The 20,731-nt window shown below is 44.0% G+C and overlaps 1 protein-coding gene across 2 annotated transcripts; it reads left to right on the forward strand.

The window, feature by feature from the left end:
* The first annotated feature begins 2,851 nt into the window (after positions 1-2,851).
* LOC103541125 (butyrophilin subfamily 3 member A3-like) lies at positions 2,852-16,318 on the forward strand. 2 transcript variants are annotated; one of them, XM_070585181.1, is made up of 10 exons: positions 2,852-2,999; positions 3,955-4,098; positions 6,943-7,068; positions 7,325-7,672; positions 9,087-9,368; positions 10,944-11,102; positions 11,271-11,291; positions 12,529-12,555; positions 13,008-13,034; positions 14,578-16,318. In XM_070585181.1, exons 3-10 carry the CDS (start codon positions 6,984-6,986, stop codon positions 15,105-15,107), a joined length of 1,479 nt encoding a protein of 492 aa, XP_070441282.1. In that variant the 5' UTR covers positions 2,852-2,999; positions 3,955-4,098; positions 6,943-6,983; the 3' UTR covers positions 15,108-16,318. The 2 variants fall into 2 exon arrangements, with proteins under 2 accessions (XP_070441282.1, XP_070441283.1); XM_070585182.1 differs by having other exon boundaries at positions 2,858-2,999; positions 3,952-4,098.
* The last annotated feature ends 4,413 nt before the right edge of the window (positions 16,319-20,731 follow it).

The following is a 20,731-nucleotide window of genomic DNA, read 5'->3' on the forward strand; positions in this document are numbered from 1 at the left end:
CTTTTCACTTGCCTGTTGGTCATGTGTGTATCTTCTTTGGAAAAATGAAAAATATCTGTTCATATCTTCTGCTCATTATTTGATCAGGTTGCTAATTTTTTGTTGCTGTTGAGTTGTGTGAGCTCTTTATATATTTTGGAAATTAACTCCTTGTTGGATATATGATTTGCAAATATTTTCTCCCAGTTGGTGGGTTGTCTTTTCATTTTGTTGATGATTTCCTTTGCCCTGCAGAAGCTTTTTAGTCTGATGTACTCCTACTTGTTTATTTTTTCTTTTGTTTCCTTTGCCTTAGTAGACGTGATACCCAAAAAGATACTGCTAAGACCCATGTCAGAGAAAATACTGTTTATGTTTTCTTCTAGGAGTTTAATGGTTTCAGGTCTTACATCAAGGCTTTAATACTTTTTGAGTTAATTTTTGTGTATGGTGTAAGATAATGGACAGGTAATCTTCAAAAGGAGTCTAAGAACATACAATGGAGAATGCAAAGTCTCTTCAATAAATGGTGTTGGGAAAACTGGACAGCCACATGCAAAAAAATGAATGTTATTGAATTTTTAAAAGGAAGTTTCTCAGTGAGTGAGAAAACAGGAAGCACTCAGAGAAGGGTGTGGTTTTTCCCCACATTGCAGCTGCAGCATGACTTTGGGAGAAATATTATTTCTGTTTACTACGTGATTACTTTATCAAATATGTCTGTTATCCCAACCTGATGACTGGCAGGTCTTATTGTAACATTCTGAGCTAATTTTTACATTCTCTTCCCATTGTAATGGAATGCCCACTCTCCTCTTTTATTTTGTCTCTGAACCCAACCCCATGCCTCTCTTCAGCTTCCTTCAAAGGTGATTTTTATGCCTGCTCTTCCTCAAGTGATTTGTGGGCCCTATATCCTGCAGACCCTCCAGAACATTGATTCCCTTCTTGTGGTTTCAGTGAAGAAGAGAGCACTTCTCTAGCAGATTCCAGGGAATGGACAGAAGGGCCCTGAGGCAGGGCTGGTCCCTGTCTCAAGCTGTTGCTGAGAGGCAGTCCTGGAGCCTCCTGCTCACACAGCCTCCTGGAGGGAGCCTGATTCTTACTAGGAGGGGCCAGGTACCTGGGGCCAGACTGTCAATATCATTGGGGATGGATAGGCATTTAGGAGCTAGAGATCCCCAGATAAACATATCCCACTGTTCATTTTAGAAGATATGACTAGAAAGTACTCTTACATTTGTATTTCAAACAGAGCATTGGTGCCTCCAGCATTTCAGGAATCTGTTCTTCGACGTGATAGGTGTGCTGAAGTATCCAGGGGAAAGTGCGTTGATGTCTGCAATTTACTTTAAAAGGCATCAAATAAATAAATAAATAAGTAGATGGATAGATAAGGATGGATAGGGGATGAATATAAGGACAGACTATAATTAATCAAGTATAGTAAAATTTTCACTGTGAAATCTAGATAGTAGGTGTATTTGGCAGTCATTGAAAAAGTCTTTCAACTTTGCTGTATGCTTGAAAAGTTTCATGATAGACTGCTGATGGGGGGTGGTGGGGAGGGAAGAATTGTATTTTGCTATTGATAACAGACGCCAGAAGTACCATTGGCTTCAACAAAACAAAGGTTTGTTTTCCTTTCACGTAAAATGAATTCAGAGGGCAGCAGTCCAGAGCTAGTCTGGCAGCTCAGAGATGGATCCATGCCACAGCCTCCTTCTGTCTTTATTCTCTACCATCTCAGAATGTGGCTTCCATTTTGGTCACAAGATGGTCCCTGTACTCCAGCTCCAAGGACCATGTTCTAGACAAAAAGACGAAGGAGGAAGTAGGAAGAATATGGGCCTCTCTTGAGAAACACAACCCAACTACCTCCACCTACAAATCATTGGCTCGAACTTAGTCCTTTGGTCTTTCCTATTCTATAAGGGGGATGGGTGCATTGAAGTAGTCCCCCAAAATGGGTTTGATCAATAAGGAGAAGCAGGGAATAGATACTGTACAACCACCAGCCATGTCTACCACAAAGCCTAAATGCAAACTGCTGGAATTTAATCAAATTCCACAAGCCAAGTTCACTTCAAAGCCCTAGAAGCTTTAATCACTGTCTTGAGATCACAATAATGTGTCTTGGGAGGCCCTAGGCCACAGATAGGACCAGTTATTCTCAAATACACCTTATAGAAGCAGGATTCACAGCCTATCCAGAGTCTAACCTCAGAGAATACAGAATCCTGCAGGCAGAGGAGAAACAAATATACGTGAAAATACAAATGTAGCGCAAGTAAGGGGCAGAGAGTGGATGAAGCTCTCAGCAACCCTCCAAATAAGAATGCTCTGAAAATGTAAGACATGCCCATCAGTTACTGGCAGCACTGCCTCTGGAAACCATAAAATTATATGATGTGGTCACGGATCTGAGACTTGAGTTTCAGAGGTGCTAAAACAGTAGAGTGGATCTGGTTTTCTTTCTGTTCGTACATCCATTTGGCTCTGTTGTAAAAGATGTCCTCCTCCATGTGTCCACCTACATGCACACAGATGTTATAAAATGACCACAGAAATGTTGTAATTAACGCATCTCTTCCTCTCTTCAGTCTTTAAAGTCTTCTAATTTTTCTGCTTAGTTCTGCTGATAAAAGTATTGTGATATAAAAGACATAAACAAATGTATGTAATGAAATACTGATTATACACAAACACACAATGATTCAAATAGGTAAACATAAACAGTGGGGGAATTAGGGCTGTAATTTTTCTTCTTTTCTACAGTCCCATACAGTTTCAGTTTTCCTTCTACCTTCCTCATTGGTGTCTGCCCAGCAACTGATGAGAAATACCCCTCTGAGCCAATCAGAAAAGTAATTCTTCCAAAGAGAGACTGCTTCTCTTTCTCACAGGAAACAGCCTTTCTTTCCTTTCTCTTTCTTTCAGAGCTGACTGTTAACTACAACGGAGAAGTATTGATTACCTTCATTCTGTGGGCTATAATTTTCAGATGGAAATGCCAAGGGGTAAGTGGGGGAAATTGGTAAAAGCCAGTGCCACAGGCCCTGGAAGGAGAGAGGCTAAAAAGCTGAGAGTGGGTACAGGGAATTCCTCACCCAGAGAAAGGGGTTTGATGCTTGTGTGTGAGATGAGGGGATGGGGGATGAGGGCAGGTGCAAAAGGTAAGGCCCTGCATCGGGAAATTTGCTGGGAGAGAGACAACCTGAATGAAGAAACTTGCCAACTGGGTATTCTTAAGAACTTACTCTAGCCAGAAAGGAGCAAAGGACTCAATCTCTCCAGCTCATGTCTAGGAAGGTATCCTAATAGATTCTAAAAAAAAAAGTGCCTCAAAGAATTATATGTAAACATGTTCATTACAGAATTATTTATAATATAGAAAAATCTGCATCAACCTCCATTTGCAGCATACGTATCCATATGCAACAGTTGGAGCATGAATAAACAACACGTTGTCCAATCACAGAGGGATTATCATACAGTTATTAGGAATTACGTTTTTAATAAAGAGCTTCATTTATAATTGTAGCAAAATTGGATTCACCTTGGGTATCTAAATTGTGTCTACAGTTTGCTATTGTAGATTTTACTGTGTTGAACAGCCTTAAACAGAACTCCTTGTGTTAACATCTGATTGCTTTACTTTAAGAGTAATTCGTACAAGTGGAATTTCTGGATCAAACGATGAAACATTTCTAAGGCATTTGGCATATATATATATATATATATATATGGCCAAAATACTTCCAGAAATATTTGCATTCTCGTGAAGTGAAGTTTATCATTACCATAACAGAGTATTTAAATTATATATTTTTCCCTATTTTAAAATTATGCATAATTAGGAACAAAAATCAAGAAATACCCTAAAAAGTAAGTGTAAACATTTTTCCCCACTCTGAGGACAGCAGGGAAATTGTGGCTATTATAGTAATAATAATACTGTCCTCTCTCTAGCAGCACAGAGAACAGTTTGAAGAGGAGAGGATGGACTGAAAGACAACATTTTGTCTGAAGGTGTTCAGGCTTCAGACAAGGGTCTGAAGCACCGCCAGCTGACCAGACTTCTACTCCCTTGTCCCCCGGCAGTTCCCGGACTTGCAGGTACTATGACGGGGGCCTCATCTGGTTTGTTTTTGAGGAGTTGGTATTTTCTGAACAACAAATATGTTGCAGTCACTATAATTGCTTGTAACAATGATTTATTATTAAGTTATATACGAAAACTTTTAAAATTTAAAACATTCATATAATTTTCAAAATATAGGGCAAAAAGGATAAAAGTATCTTTTATTCAATCCCCAACTCTCAGTGTAGCCTGTATCCTTTCAGTCTTCTTTTAGGGCAATGACAAAAATGTATATACAAATTTATAGCTTTGTTTTTTTTTAATAGAATCGTTAGTATTGTTCTGCAATGTGCTTTTTGTTCACTTAATATATCTTGATTATCTGGGTTAGTGATTATAAATTAGTCTTAACTGCCTCATTGAATTTTTTTGTAGCAATGAGCCATTATTCAACTAACCAGTCTCCAATGTTTAGGTTCTTGATCGCTCTTTTACTTTTAAAGATAATGCTGCAGTGTCATCCTTACACGTTCCTCTCTCTGGATTCATGCAAGTGCTTTGCTGACCCAGATCTGGAAGGGGATCTGCTGGGCTGATTATGCACACTTCAAAGTTCATATTTCACATTGTTTCATGAGTAACTGAAGTTCAAATAGGTTTTGTCACATGGCTGACTTCACACAGCTTGTGAATCCGAGTGCCATTACCTAGTTTCCACATCCTTTTTGTTCCTACACCTAACAGAGTGGGCCTGGCACATAATGTGTGCTTAGTAAATGTTTATTGAATGAATGAATGATAAGATGGGTGAGAGCTGGTCTTATTCCTAGCTCTCCCATTCACTGGTCTTGTGATTAAGAAGTGGTGGGTTCAGCCTCTGACTCCAGAGCCTCCACCAGGGGGTCTGCCTGGATCTTAAGCAGAGTCTGATGCGGACATGATTTGAAGGTGGTGATGGCTATGGGTTGAGGCTTGGAGGATTCCACAGTGTTGCTCCCAAGATGTGCACACCATCAAGTCATTTGTCACCAACCAATCCCACATGATATCTTCAGGGAAGGAGAGGATACAAGATGGGAGAGGACCAAGGGGGAAGGGAGGGTTTAGGTCCCGAGGTCTCAGTCCTGTCTCTGAGTAATCCACCTAGGCCTGCTCTCAGGCTCTCCACTATCTAGGGATTCAAACAAATCTGGAGTGGCTGGGATGGAAGCCAAGCATGAACTCCAGTTTGAATCAAGCCTTGCCAGCTGGCGACAGCCCCACACTTCCTTATCACAAAGGTTCACAGTGATGCCACAGACCATGCCTAAAAGATGGTGGAGTTGCTTTTCTGAGCCAAGAAACAGTTGGGAGCACTGGGCTGGGAGTGGGGAGTTGCAGGGGTCCTGCCTCTGAGCTTAGAGAACCTCAGCATTTTGTAGAGGCATGAGCTTTGTTAGGCTGCTATGTGCTCCCGGCTGGACATATTGGCCCCTTGTTCATAAGTCCCAGCTCTTACATCTCTGCCTCTGAAACCCACTTCTCTACCAGTGGAAAGACTAAGACCAGGGAAATTACCCATTGCTGGTGAGCCCAGAGGCCATCTGCCAAGGAGCATTGGTGAACATCTAGAGAAAGAAAGGCAGGAAATGAATAATTTCCTTCCTATGGATATTTCTCCTCAAAAGAACAATTGTGAAAAGAGTGCACTGAAGCATACCCAGTTGTAACACTCTTACATGCATATCCAGGACATGCTTGTTCCTTGAAACCACTTCACTGGAAAGTAGGAATAAATACATTAATACGGACAAGTCCCAGTGGGAGCACAGGAGGCCAGGCTGTGCTCTCTGAGTCAGACTAAAATAGCAGGTCACTACAGAGGCAGGTCACACTTGTCTTCATAACTTTCCACCTCCCATCTTGCCAGATGACAACATGTTAATCTGATCATCTAAATTGATTTAAAATTCTAATATTTATTGGTTAATATGTTACCCCTCATCCATTCACTCATTCAACAAATATTTACTGAGGGTTCCCTGTGAACCACACACTGTTGTACCAGCTCTTACATATCAGTAAACAAAATAGACCAATATCTTTAGTTTGTGGAGCTTCCATTTGAGCAGGTAGAGACAGACGGTGAACACATGATATGTTAAATGGGGAAAATTCAATGGGCAAAAGAGCAGGCTCAGGGGGTTGGGAGCAGTTGCCATAATCCTGTGGTCAGGGAAAGTCTCATGGAGGAATGAACTTTAGAGGAAGACCTGAAGGAGGTGAGGGAGTGAGCCTGTGGATACTGGGGTCAGAGAGTTCCAGGTAGAAGAAAGAGTCAGGGCCGAAGTCCTCTGTTCTGGCCTGTTCAAATACCAGCAAGAAGGGCAGTGTGTCTGGAGCAGATGAGGAGAGTAAGGCAGATGAAGTGAGAGGCGCAGGTCCTGGAGGGCCATGTGGGCCATTGTAAGGACTTCAGCATCTACTCTGAGTGAAATGGGAGCCACTGGAAGGTGTTGAGCAGTGTAGTGACATGATGTGACTCAAACACCATTCAGGTTCTTGTGTTGAGCACAGATTATAGGGGACACATATTGAATCAGGGGACTCAGAGAGAGACACATTTGGACTGTAGAGTCAAGGATTTCCTGATGGGTTAAGGGTTAATACATGTACCTTTATCAGGACATACATAACATTTATATGTTAAATGTATGTATACTTAACATTTCATATTTTTACGAGTGATTTTTTATGTTGGAACTCAAAGGTTAAGAGACTCTCAAACAGAAATTTTAGTAGGAAAGGATGTTGAGTCACCATATTAGTGACTCTGTGTTTCACCCTGAGTCAGCCTTTGGAGATGGAAGTTTAATGTGGAATTCTTCATCTTCTTCCAGGTCATAGTTTTGCCTCTTTCCACCGTCTCTCTGCAGCACAGATGAAAATGGCAAGTTCCTTAGATTTCCCTCTGCTCGACCTCTTTGTCTGCCTCGTCTTGGTCCAGCTGCTTACCCCTTGCTCAGGTAGGGAACATTCTGATTTTATGTATCTGAAGAAGACAATTACCTGTTAGTGCCCTGTCAGAACCTCTGACAACTTATCATACCTATAAATCCAATCCTAATTGAAGGCGCACATGCCATTAAGACAAATTTTACTTCTGTCAGGATCCTGTTCCTCTCTAGGTTTTCCGTACCTCACCAACCTGTGTGAGATCCCCCCTCCCTTACCTTCGTTGTCCCAACTTCCTCTGATGGAGCTTCTCCTTTTACTTATCAGCTCAGTTTTCTGTGATTGGACCCCCTGGCCCCATCCTCGCCATGGTGGGTGAAGACGCTGATTTACCCTGTCATCTTTCCCCGAAGATGAGTGCGGAGACCATGGAGCTGTTGTGGGTGAGATCCAGCCTTAGGGAGGTAGTATATGAGTATGCAAATGGGAAGGAGGTAGAAGAGAATCAGATGGCAGAGTATCGAGGGAGAACTTCGATTTTAAGAGATGGCATCACTGAAGGGAAGGCCACTCTCCGAATTTATGGTGTCAGAGTCTCTGACAGTGGAAACTACCTGTGTTATTTCCAAGATGAAAACTTCTATGAAAAAGCCATGGTGGAGCTGGAAGTTGCAGGTGAGCCTCCAAGTTTTGTTCTCAGCTCATTCCTCCCTGGGACCTGGAAGTGGAGGAAGAAGTCCTCCTCCAAATCCACCTCAGAGCATCCTGGCTGGTCACTAGGAACTGCCTCCACTGCCTTCCCACTTTGTTTCTTAGGCTCTTGGGAAAGACACAGGTTTTCGTCTAGGAATAATCCCTCTTGTACCATATAACATCAAGCAACGAACTCCCTCATGCTGGCCACCAGGGTCTAAGACAGGAATTGAAAGGTCAGAGTTAGGAAGAATAAGAAAATATCTCCTCAGTGATGGCACAGAGTTGTTTGGGTTCAGTTGTGTTCCAGATGGCTTCTGTGGCTCCTCCAGGTGCACACTGCTCTGGGTCCCCAGAGGCTGACTTGTAGGACAGCATTTGTGCTGCCAATGTTCTCCCACCAAAGGCCCCCAGGATCACACCAGCAGTTGACCAAGTTGTGTTTATTACTTGTTGCAGGGAGGGAGAAGGCTCATGTGTGGTAATCGTGGGGTGTCTCAGTTAAGATGGTGTTAGAGAAGATTGGTATAGAATTTGGGCTTGTGTTAGGGGATTCAGGAGGGTTTATGGAAGTGGGACTTTGATCTGGCTTGGGTCTATCAGGAAACTGGAGGGTGTGATTCTGTGGGTGGGTGTCTTATAAGTCTTATCAGGAGGAAGACTAGAGTGAAGCTAAAGCCGTAATTGGTTAAGGAGCGGCAGTCACTCATAGCCAGGATAGGGAAATGTTTAGTCGTGATTGTGGTTTGGACTGTGTACATGTTTTCCTCTACGGTCAAACATGATTGTTGAGTGGTCTTCTTTTTGTCTTGACCCATCATAGTGACAAGGTCCCTTTGTCTGATGTTGACGTACCTTGAAATTGCTTATGTTCAACAGGAGAACACTGAAACCAGGCCGATGTCCAGATGTCAAGGGCTGCATTTCTCTTTCTCAGGGCTCTGTCTTGCCTGTGGTTTCTGGCTGGGTTGGTCAATAGGGGGCCAAAGCAGAGAATGGAGGGAAGGAGAGGAGAGAGAGGTCCAGGTACTTACCCCATAGGCTTTCTCCCTGTAGGACCACCTCTAGCTGGCTGCATTCCATTCCCAAAGCTCCCAGCTCCTCTCAAGAAAGCTGTCTCTATATGATTTTCTTCTTTAAGGCTTCAAAATGGCTTCTTTTCCACCTCCCTTTGGGTTTAGCGGTGGCTGGTAACAGCTCCACTATTCTTGGCCCTGGGGTGTTGCTCCATCCTATGTAGTTTTCCCCTCACCACAACCATGCATTTGTAAATACCTCCTTAATGAAACTCCCCTTGAATTATCTAATGTGCTTGTGTCATTGGATTCCTGTTGAGACTCTCATTAATGCAAGAGGCTTCTTTGTAAAGAATTCAGGCTCAATTATCCTTCCACAGCATTGGGTTCTGATTGTCACATTGAAATGAAGGGTCATGAGGATGGAGGGATCCATTTGGATTGCATGTCCACTGGCTGGTATCCTCGACCCGAAATACAGTGGATAGACGCCAAGGGAACAGACATGCCAGCTGTGCCAGGACCTTTGGAGTTGGACGGAGCAGGTCTGTATGCAGTCGCAGCATCTGTGATCGTGAAAGATGACTCTGAAGACGAGGTATCCTGTATCATCAGAAATCCCCTCCTCAGGCAGGAAAAGTCAGCCAGGATTTCCATTGCAGGTCAGTACCCTGCTTAGTCCTAGGTATACTGTGCTCAGCTGTGGCTACTGAAAGAAGGAAGACGTGTAATTCTTTGTTGCTGATTTGGATCTTTGTAGTGAATATAAGGCACAGAGCAGGGATCCAGAGCCTTTTTCTTACTTTTGGCATGTTTCTTTTCCCCATAAAGCTATTTATGTCACAAATATTTACTAAGTATTTCCTGCGTGCCAGGCACTGTGACAAGCAGTGAGAACTGGGGGAACATGGTAAAGATCAGACCCTTAAGCAAAGACAAATGACAAAATGGGAAAAAAATATGTACGATTGATGTCTTATAGAAGGAACTAATCTGCTTACAATATAAAACAACTCAAAATGAAAATGAGCAATAGAAAATAGAAAAATGAGCAAAGGGCATGAATTATTAGTTCACATAAAAGGGAATAACACATAAGATGATGTCCCATCTCAGTCTATAGAGGAGCAAGTATTAAAACATTTACCACTTGTGATTGGAAACTAAACAAAAGACAACAAAACCAGGTTGCAGATCACACATTCTGATGGCAGGATTGTGGAGAGAGAGTCACTTTCAGGCATTTGTAGGTACAATTTGGTATATTTTTGGTATAAATTGGCACAACTTCTATTAGGGGCAGTAAGCAGTATTTCTCCCAACTACTTATATATTCATCTCAGAATCCCACTTCTTGGAACTTCTCTGACAGATATGCTTGTATGAAATGTATGCGTATGTATGAAATGACTCATGTAAAAGGCTATTTGTTGTAGCATTCATTATGATAGGGAAAAGTTTGAACTTATGCAAAAGTCCACCAGTGGGGAACTTCTATGCAATGGAATGTTGCACAGCTGGGAAAGAAAACACAAACATTTGCTCTGTCCTAATGTGGCAGATTCTCTGAGATGAAGAGAAAAAGCCACATGCAGAGTGGTTTGTGTAGAATGCTGTCTTTGGTGTAAAAAAGAAAAAAATAGAAGGATATTTATATTTAAAAAATTTAATACACACTTGAATAACACTCACTTCGTGTCAAACTCTTCATAAGCATTAATTTAATCCTTTAACCTTATGAGTACGGTACTATTATTTCCCTCATGTTACAGATTAGGACACCAGGAACAGAGCGGTTAAGAATTAGTCCAAGATCCCACAGCCAGTCAAGTGGAGGAGCCAGAATTTGAATGCAGGCCCTCCAGCTCCAAAGTTCCTATTCTTAACAACCATGTTAAGCTGACTAATCAGATACTAATAAATGGGGGGAGGGAGGAGGCAGTGGATGGGAGACTTGGACAACGTTCTATATTTTTTTGATATTTGAACCATGTAAATGTAAACTATTGAAAAATTAAATTAGAAAAAATGTGATTCTGATGCTCAAGTAACTCCTATTCACATGTGAGAAGCAGACATTTCAAGACAAGGAATAGACTATTTTATGGTAAGAGTTTACCGAAGTTTTCCCCAGAGTTTTCTGCGACTTTAGGTGGAGAAGAATCATTTAAGGTCATGAGATCAACTCTGTGATCCCCACCCTGGGGGTGAGAGGCTAATGCTCCATTCCATTGCAGACCCCTTCTTCTGGAGAGCCAGGCCCTGGATAGTAGCTTTGGCTGGGACCCTGCCTGTCTTGCTGCTGCTTCTTGCAGGGGCTGCTTACTTCCTCTGGAAACAGCAGCAGGTGATAGAGAGAGAGCAAGCAGAAAAGGAAGAGGAACGAAGGGAAAGAGGTATCAGACCAGGGAGGGAACCTGAGGCACTGGCTTAGGGGAGGGTGCCCCTAAGGATCTCACTCCATCGCCACCCCAAGCACCAACCACTGTACTGGGTCATTAGTAGGTTTTATTTTCCAAAGGTCCTCCACATAACAGTAATTTTTTTCCCTGCTTATTTTCCAGGGTACCTCCAGCGTATACTGCGTAAGTTCAGATTCCCCGAGGGGTCCACCATGGCTCGGTATCTCTGCCTTAAGCTGCTTCATGACCCTTCAGGTTCCTTCCATTGCAGATGTATGAGAGATGGATCGCCTGTCATGGCTCATGCCTGAGCGTCTCTGACACTTTCTCTGAATTTGCTTCTAAGACTCTCTGCTCCAATATTTCCCAGCCCCTTTCCTCACCCCTAACTCTGCCCAGGGCTGAAAAATATCCAGGATCCCTTTACCAAGGGAAAGAAATAAGCCTGGCTCTTTGGGGGGAAACATAAGGGAGTTGTGTTTTTATTAGGGAAAAGGGCCTTCAATCTCTCTCCAGGAGGGGCCCACAGACTCTTCAGCCCAGCAAGCACCAGGGAATATCCAGGGTGCACTTGACAGGAAAGGAGGAGGAGGGGGATGGAACTCCCTAGATAAAGTGCCCTCCCTATGCTGGGAATCTCACTAATTGCTTTACATAATCTGTAGGCTGCTGAGAAGAAAACAAAGAATGTAAGATTTAAAAGAATGAGGAAATATGAGAAGAAGGAGAGAGAAAAGTGCATTAAAAAAAAAGGAGTACCACAGTGGCTTAGTTGTCATAGACTTGTTAGAATTGCTTTTAAAAAAACAGTGTCTGAAATTCCCTCATTAAGTTGTCCGATTCTTTTTCGAAGTAGGCAGGACATCATAAAGCCTGAGAAAGATGGATTCTAGTACATATACATGTCCAGGTATACACACAGTGACACCTGTGCCCCTGTATGGGAGTATGGATACATACAGAATAGAGCTGCCAGGTCTCAGCTGGGAAAGCACTTGCATGGTGCCTGTGGTATATCAGCATGCAATTGATGGGAATAGGGAAGGCACTTCATCGAGGGAGTTTCATCCTCTTCCTCCTCCTCCTTTCTTTTCAAGTGCACCCCTATATGTTCCCTGGTGCCTTGCTGGGCTGAAGAGTCTGTAGGCCCCTCCTGGAGAGAGATTGAAGGCCCTGTTCCCCATTAAAAACATGGCCTCCCTGTGCTTGCCCCCAAACAGCCACCCTTATTTCTTATTGATGTTCTCAGATTTCATATTAAGGAGGAGAGGGAGGAGCGCATTGAACAGGCAGAGGGAGAAGGTAGGGATGGAGGGGATGGGGGTCAAAAAGAAAGATTAGGTTGGTGCAAAAGAAGAGAAATTAGATCACACAGAAGTGACATAGTTCAGGTGACATCTCTACCTTTCTTCCATTGTAGGTAGATTGAAGTCTCTGGACTATGATGGTGAGTGACCCTGATGCTCTCTGAGTTTCCTGGCACATGTGTACTAAGCACTTAAACATTTTCTCTGTTGTATGACCCATTGGCATTCCCAGTAGGAATAATTAGATCTAGCCCAGAGGCTCATTTTCTGTGGGAGACACCACCCATGCTTTTCTGAAACCCCAGAAAGGACTTTCCAGACACAGGTTCTGGCCAGTTTCAGTCACCCCTTACCCTGCTGGCACGTAGGCTCACACCCTAGCAAAGCCTGCCCATTTCGCCTGCAGCCCCAGCATGACGGAGTGAAGGAAGTCCACTACTTTTTAGATTCTGATTCGGCAGAGCTGTAGATTAAGGAAGCTGGACATTGGAAGAGACTGAAGAAAGGGAGAGGGAAAAAGCTTAGTGAGGAGAATGGATGCAGCAAGAACAGAAATAATGCCCGTTCCCTGTTTGTGTCTCCTGCCTTTCAGAATGGAAGATGGCCCTCTTCCAAGCTGGTGAGTGAATCACTGTATGTTCCCTAGGACAACAACCTGAGGGACCTTATGCCGTTTTTCTCCAAGTCTTGAGATTCCGGGAAGAAATTCCCCATGACTGGGAGTGTTCCAAGTGGGTGACTTGAAGTCCTGGTCTCAAAGCTTTGCCCATCTCCAGGGCCTTCCTGCTGAGAGCCCAGAGAAGCAGGGAGGATTGCTCTCCTGGGTCCACAGATCTTCATGGGAAGGAAGAGGCATAAAGGGTAGACTGAGGGAAGGAGAGGCAGAGTGAACTAACACTGCAGGGAGAGGGAGGACGTGGAATGACCAAGGAGAGAAGGCAATGTGCAAAGATTTTTACTTTCCCCAAGCTTCTTATGCCACCTCCTGCTGCTGAGTGTCTCTAAGTCAGTTAACGTTCTGAACTTTAGTCTCCTCGTTTTTAAACGATGATCATAATCTCTATTATGTGAAGGTAGAGGTAAAGACTAAATGAGGTAATGAATGTGTATGGGTCATAAAAAACCAACTGCAAATAAACGGCATGTTCAAACTGGGTGGTTTGAAGAAGGTTTAGAAAAGGAACTCTTTACAAAGGCAGGATTAGGGTTAAAGGAAACCAACAAGGGAATGTGATGTTCCCCAGGGGTCACAACAGTGGTGATCTGTCACCACCCATAGGTTTGAAGGAACAGGGAGAGGGAGAAGTTACTGGAGCCCAGAGGAAGCCGTAGCTCAAGGACAGGGCTGCCTGAGAGGAGTCATGCCTGTGTTAGGCCATCACCATCCGACACTGGCTGGGAGGAAGTGGGGGAAATAAATGTTTGCTTCTCTTCTCTCTCTCCTTCCAATCTTCAGCTAGTACCTCCCATTGGCCAAACCCAATAGGTAACCAAGGCAAGGGAGCCCAGTGATGCTGTCCACAGAGGACAGATTGCTGGGGCCCAGAAGTGGGTAGAGGAAGGAAGAGAAGGGATCTGGGAGCACAGAAAGCCCCCAACATGCCCTCTAGCACAGAAAAGGCATGGAGCTACTATAACATCAGGTACTTCCTCCATGCCTGGCCCTGGGCTTCGTATAAAACATTTGTTGTCTTTTTCTACCCAGAGATTAGTACTTTTATCCCCATTTTCCAGATAAGGAAATTAAGGCTCAAAGATATATAGCTTCAGACTATGGAAAAAGAGACTGTAGAAAGAGAAAAGTTATTCAGCTCAGCAGTGGCAGAGCAAGGATTGAAATGTAAATCTATGTGACTATAAAGCACAGGTGGACTGAATCATTTTTGGGGAGAGAAATAGGAAAAAGATGGAAGGAAGGAGCCAACTAGTGACGTCAAGTTAGGCAGATCCTGACCCTAAACACTGTACTCCACTGAACAAAAGACCCCTGGCCCTTTCCTTCGGTGTTGCTGAGAGGGTCACATTCAAGGCAGGCTGGGGACACCAGGCTCTGGACTTGGCCCTCCTCTGCCAGACCCAGGTCTTGAAGATCTTGAAGGTCTGATGATCTGAGGTCTGGGAACAATGATTGAGCCCACGACCCATGCCCAAACTTTCTGCAGCGGATGTGATTCTGGATCCGAACACAGCAAACCCCAATCTCCTTGTTTCTGAGGACCAGAGGAGCTTGCAGTGGGTGGACCGACGACAGAATCTGCCAGACAACCCTAAGAGATTTGATTCGGATTACTATGTGCTTGGCTGCGAGAGCTTCACATCAGGGAGACATTTCTGGGAGGTGGAGGTGGGAGACAGGAAAAACTGGCATGTCGGGGTGTGCATGGAGAATGTGGAGAGGAAATACTCCATTTATAGAGCACCCACAAATGGATTCTGGACTATGGAGCTGTCTAATGGGGAACACTATCAAGCTCTCACTTACTTCAGGACCAAGCTGACAATTGCCAACCCTCCTCAAAGAGTGGGGGTTTTCCTGGACTATGAGACTGGTGAGGTCTCATTCTACAATGCTGTGGATGGATCTCATATCTACACGTTCCCGCAAACCTCCTTCTCCGGGCCTCTGTGCCCTATTTTTGGAATTTCAACACTAGATCCCACTGCCTTGACCATTTGCCCAGCACTGACCTGAATGCAGAGTTCTCTTGTTACTGACCTAGTGTCTGAGCTTTCCCTGGAGACCCCAGGCACCCTGGGCTCTGCTGATTGGAAGGGACTCTAAGGATGAAGTAACATCCTAGCTTCCCCTTGCCCAGCGTGGAGCTGAGGGCCTCCTCCTTCATAGCAACACATCACAACAATGAAATACTTGCTAAATGCACACACTGTGTGAAGCACTTCACTCATATTAATTCCATTATTCCATATGACAGTTGAGTTTGGTACCACTTTATTGTCTCCCTTCTATAGATAAGGAAACAGGGATGCAGAAAATTGAATTAACTTTCCCAAGGTGACTCAGCAGTGAATGACAGTTAGAATTTGAACAATAATAACTAAAATGTATAGATAACTGAAAATGTACTGGGTGTTGTGCTAAATGGTTTAAGTGACTTTTACTCATTTAACCCTTACAAAAACCCTGTGAGGTAGTCTCATTTTGAGAATGTGGAAACTGAGGCAGGCCCAAGTGAAGTAACTTATATAATTCACACAGAAATTTGTGCTGCTGGGAGAAGTTGAGCCCCTGTCCTACCTCCTGGCCCTACCCTGTTCTTTTCCTGTCCTGTTTTCCCCAAGGTACTATAAGCAGCCCTGAGTCTTGCTGCTCAGGGCACCCCAGGGTGAGGCTCACTGTAGGTGACTATGGAGGCCACATCCCCACTTGGTACCTTCAAAGTTGATTGTCAGAGCCATAGGTCTGGCACTTCATTGGGTTGAGTGTGCAGGGCGATGTGGTCCAGAGAGTGAATTCACAGGGACTGCATCATACAGGATGTGAAGGGATTAGAGACCAAACCCTTCACTAACAATGGACACATGAGTACTCACTCTGTCAATGTGATGCATGATTAAGGAGCCAGAACCAATCCTCCTACTTTGAAGTTCTCCACAAGCCTAAATTAACACCTAAAGATTGTCTATGGAATAACAATTTGGGAGGACAGAAGCTAGATGAACTTAAGTGGTATTTTTATCCACACTGTAGACTCCATCTCCAGGAAAGGGATATTTCCGCCCATGATCATGCATTGATGTCAATGGATGTTCCTTTGTACTGATGGATACTGGGGAAAGGCTACTCTTCATTATCATCACTGTTATTGTTCACCACGGTATCCACTCTACTCAGCATGTGGTTGTCAAGTTACATTTCTCAAATAAAATTATTAATAATCTTCACTCTTCAACTGAGCTTTTCCTAGATTTTAAACTCACACTGTTTAACCACCACAGTTTCACAGTTTCCTTCTTTGCAATATTTTCACAAAATCCTTATTTTGTTAGTTTTCTATTGCTGCCATAATAAATTAACACAAATTTCAGGACCTAAAGTAATGTAAATTTATTATCTCACATTTCTGTAGCTTCGAGATCCAACATGGGTCTCATCACGCAAATATCAAGGTGCCTGCAGGCTGAGTTCCTTTCCGGATGCCCTGGGGAAGGATCTGTTTATTTGCTCATTCTGATTGTTGGCAGCATTCAGTTTCCTGCAGTTGTAGGACTGAGGTTGCTATTCTTTACTGCGTGTCAACTGAGGGCTATTCTCAGCTTCTAGAGGTTGTCACCTTCCTGGGCTTGAGGCCCCCTTTCTCCATCTTCAAAGCAGCAATGGCAGCTTGAGTCCCTCTCAATCTTTGAATGTCTCTTGGTTCTTATTCCTTCAAATCTCTTTGATTCTTCTGCCTTCTTCCACTTTTAAGAACTCAGGTGATTATATTCAGTCCACCCAGATATTCCAGGATAATTTTCCTAAGATTCCAGGATAATCTCCTTACTTTAAGGTCCAAAATCTTAATTCCATCTGTAAGCTTCCTTTTTCCATATAATGTACCATATTCATGGGTTGCAGAGATGATGGTGTGGTGTATTTAGCCTGCTGCACTTACCATAGTCACAGCCTCGCTCACTCTGAAGGAGGAGGAGACCTCCATTCTGGTAGGCCCCTCTATAGACTAGGGGCCTCCATGATTGGAGATGCCTGTGAATCTTTGGAAATTTTATCTGTAGCTCTTTCTTCACTTACTAGACTAAGGTATACAGCTCAGCGTGTACTTCTCCAGAAAAGATAAATTTCACTGGTGGATACAATATGTGGTGAAATTTCTACCTTATCCCATCTCTCAGTTTGCTTTCCCAAAACTGACTCTGAGTCATGGACTTGAGTTCAGGTAGTCTATTTTGGAAGTGATCCCAGGAAACCCAAGTTTGAAAATAGGTAAGAGGAGATGCCAACTAGGTAAAAAATTCAAGAATATATGTTAATTATTTGGTTATCGTGTGGGCAACTAGGCTCGGTCCCACCCAGGAGACTCTAAGAAATCATGTGAAAATATAGGCTATTCCTCTGAATCCTCCTATTAGGGTTGGGGAGCCTGGGTCATTCATCTAAACTCTTATCCCCCTTGGTTGAAGGTGGTCCCTGGGATGTTCCCCTGCACTTCCAGGTTGGGCTGCATGTATGCAAGGGAGCAAGCATCATTGGTTGTAGTGAAAGCTCTCAGGTGGAGAAGAAGGGCAGGCACCTGAGAAATTGTTCCCTTGCAGGAAACTGTCTACCTGAAGTGGATCAATGGGCTACAGGATTGGGCATCAACAGTATTTCTTTATAAGTCTCTGCTTCTGAGAATATACTGAATGTTTGTTAAGACCTATGTGCCCACACTCTACCCCCATTAATTTAGCACTGGTGACTTCCTGTCTTCCAACATATGTCCGTATAATGTGGCTCCACTGTCCCCTGACATGGACTGGATCTTGGATGGACATCTGACCCACACTAGGCCAGAGGGAACACCTTGCACATTTTGATTGAATGGCTGACTGATGTGTAGCCAGTTATACCTGATTAGTAGCAGGTATTCATGGGAGCTGTGGGAAGGCAGTTTCCATCCACAGTGTGGTCTAGAGAAGCTAAAGGAGGGAGATCTACAGAGAGATTAGACTGAAGGAGGAGTGCAGAGAGAGAGGTTCAAGATGGAGAGAGTTTGAGCAACTTTCCCATCTTTGGTTCCAGTGCCTTTGGGGCCCAATTTTATTCATGCTGTGTGTTCTGAGAAATTTCTTATCTTATGACAAGGTAAATATACTCGTTACTATTGCTGCAGCCCTGAAAATTATCAACTTAATGCAACCATTTTCATATGCTTATTGATTCCATGAGTCTGTAATTTGGAATTTGAACAGGGCAGAGTTGAAATATCTTTTCTGTGTGCCAAGATGTCTTGGCCTTACCTGGAAGAAATTTGCAGCTGGAGGAGACTCACAGTAAGGAACTCACCCTCTAGGTTTATTTTTCTTATGACAGAGAATGATTGGGTCAGCTTGTCATATCTGCAGTGGCACACCCTAGTTGGACCTTGTTTCCTGCTGAGCTACCTCGTGGGCAATGGGTCCTCATCATGCTCAGAACACAGGTGTTTCCCTCTGCCTCAGGTCAGCTACCACAGGAGCTGAGGCCAGGTTTCACTTGATGCTTCTGGCACAAACCTCCTCAGAATTCCCTGGGCCTTATTTTCTTCAGGTATAAGCTGTAGTCAGACCAGGCTCTTAGACTCTCACAGCCCCCTCTTCTGTCCTTTCCCAAGAGCAACCCAGTCCTGGAAGGATACTGTGGAGCCATTGCTAGTGTGTTAATAGCACAGTTTTGAGTTGAACCAGAAAGAAATTGGAGACCTCCAGGGGAAGCACTTAGGTTCTTGAGGGAAATGTGAAGAAATGTGCCTCAGGAAGATTATTAAGAAGATTAATAAATCTCTAGAAAGGCCTGATTGAGGTCTGTGGGGCATGGAAAGGAAGCATTGTGTGGGTGTAGGGGGTGTTGGACTGAATGGATCCATCTACTGGCAGAACATGAAGCCCAACTACAAAGTCTTTCCTTGCTGCCATCTTCCTGCCCCACTAGAATGCCACCTCCCTGAGAAAAAGGGCTTTTCCTCTCAGTATCCTCAGCATCTGTCCCTCAATGGTTTTGAATGAATGACAAGGCCTACAGTCTACTACTGCAGCTGCTGTCTTGCTTCCTTCTCTACCCTTGTGACCCCTCCCTGTGTCTCCCTTTACGTCTCCACTGCCCCTACAAACAGAGGGTTGCTTGTTTTTACCTCATCACCTCCCCATCCCAACCCCATCCACTACCGCATACATACTTCTACACACAGAGGCCTCTCTCCCCTTGGTTAGCACCACCACAAACCTTGGGGAATCTCAAGGTTTTGCAAAAAAGATGAAAGTATCTTGCTTCTGAAAACAGAGAAAGGAAATAAAAAGGCCAGATCATCTCAAAAGGCTATTTGCAGTTGTGCAATTTTAACGATTTCTGTATATCCTATGTAACACCTAGGAGAGAGCAGGCTCAGGGATACCATTAGCTGGCTGACACAAAGCCAGCAAATCCTGATCTCTAAACCATGCACTGGAAATCTTGGGACTTTGTGGTCACATAGTGTACAGAGTCCTAGGTCCAGCAGCCCCACACACTGTGAGTAACAAGGAGATAAGAAAATTATCTTTTCTGCTTCCTACGTAGTTTGTTCTCTGGTTGTGACTGTACCCATGAGCAGGTTGGAGAGAAGGATAAGCAGAAGATCACCGTTCGAGTGTCAATGAGAAAAGAAAATGCAGAAGCGAATTCTAGAAGTTAGGAAAGGGAGGGGAAGCTCTACAGCTCTGGAGTGTGGGCGGGGTGGTAAGTAGAGGAAGGGAACCTGGTGACAGAAAAGGTGGGGTCCCCCAGAGAAGGGGAAGCTTCCTGGCTGCCAGGATAGGTGATGTGGATTAAGGCTGCCCCAGGTAGAGAAGCATTGGTCAGAAAGCACAGTCCCTCTGCTAAGCTGGAAAAGGGGGTGCTAAATTATTTTTGTGATTCAGTGCCCATAAAAAAGTTTTTCTGGGGACATAGCCATGTCGATTAACTATGGCTGTGCTATACGAGTAATTATGAGAGAGATCACGTGGTCTGCGAAGCAGGAAATATACAATATCTGGCCCTTTATAGAAAAATGACTCCAGGTCCCTGGGCTAGAGGAAAGCATTTTCTTGGAGACAGAGGTAGCTGCTCCTCTCTTGGTGCTGGGACCATATCCAGAATGCCATGGGGACAGCCAAGTCTATGCAGACAGAAGGGTCTGGCTGTCTCATGAGCACTGCTGCCCAAGGCCCCAGCCCATGCAGCCCACAGACATGAGTGCCTAGCAGTGACCTGAGTGCATACTGACTTTCAGCAACAACTGCAGGCCAGCCTGGTCTGCCTGCCTCTCTGCCTCTGCGGGTTCCCAGCCCTGGCTGGAGGCCCAGCTGGAGCTCTATTCTTGAGTTCCACAAGTTGTCACTGTATCTTTATAATAATATAATACATTCTTTTGTTTTTCTCCTTAATTGAGTTGGAGTTGCGTGGTTAGAAACCAAAGTATTAGAATATGAAAACTCAACCTATGTTGCGTATGTGTGTGTGTGTTACTTTAAAAGAAATATTCTTTTCATTTTCGCGGCACTGTATCCTCTTAGCAGAAAAGTAAACAGAGCCTTTTTCTTTTGAGGAAGATTAGCCCTGAGCTAACATCTGCTGCCAATCCTCCTCTTTTCTGCAGAGGA

This window comes from Equus przewalskii, chromosome 19 (genome assembly GCF_037783145.1).
Source record: "Equus przewalskii isolate Varuska chromosome 19, EquPr2, whole genome shotgun sequence".
Taxonomy (NCBI): domain Eukaryota; kingdom Metazoa; phylum Chordata; class Mammalia; order Perissodactyla; family Equidae; genus Equus; species Equus przewalskii.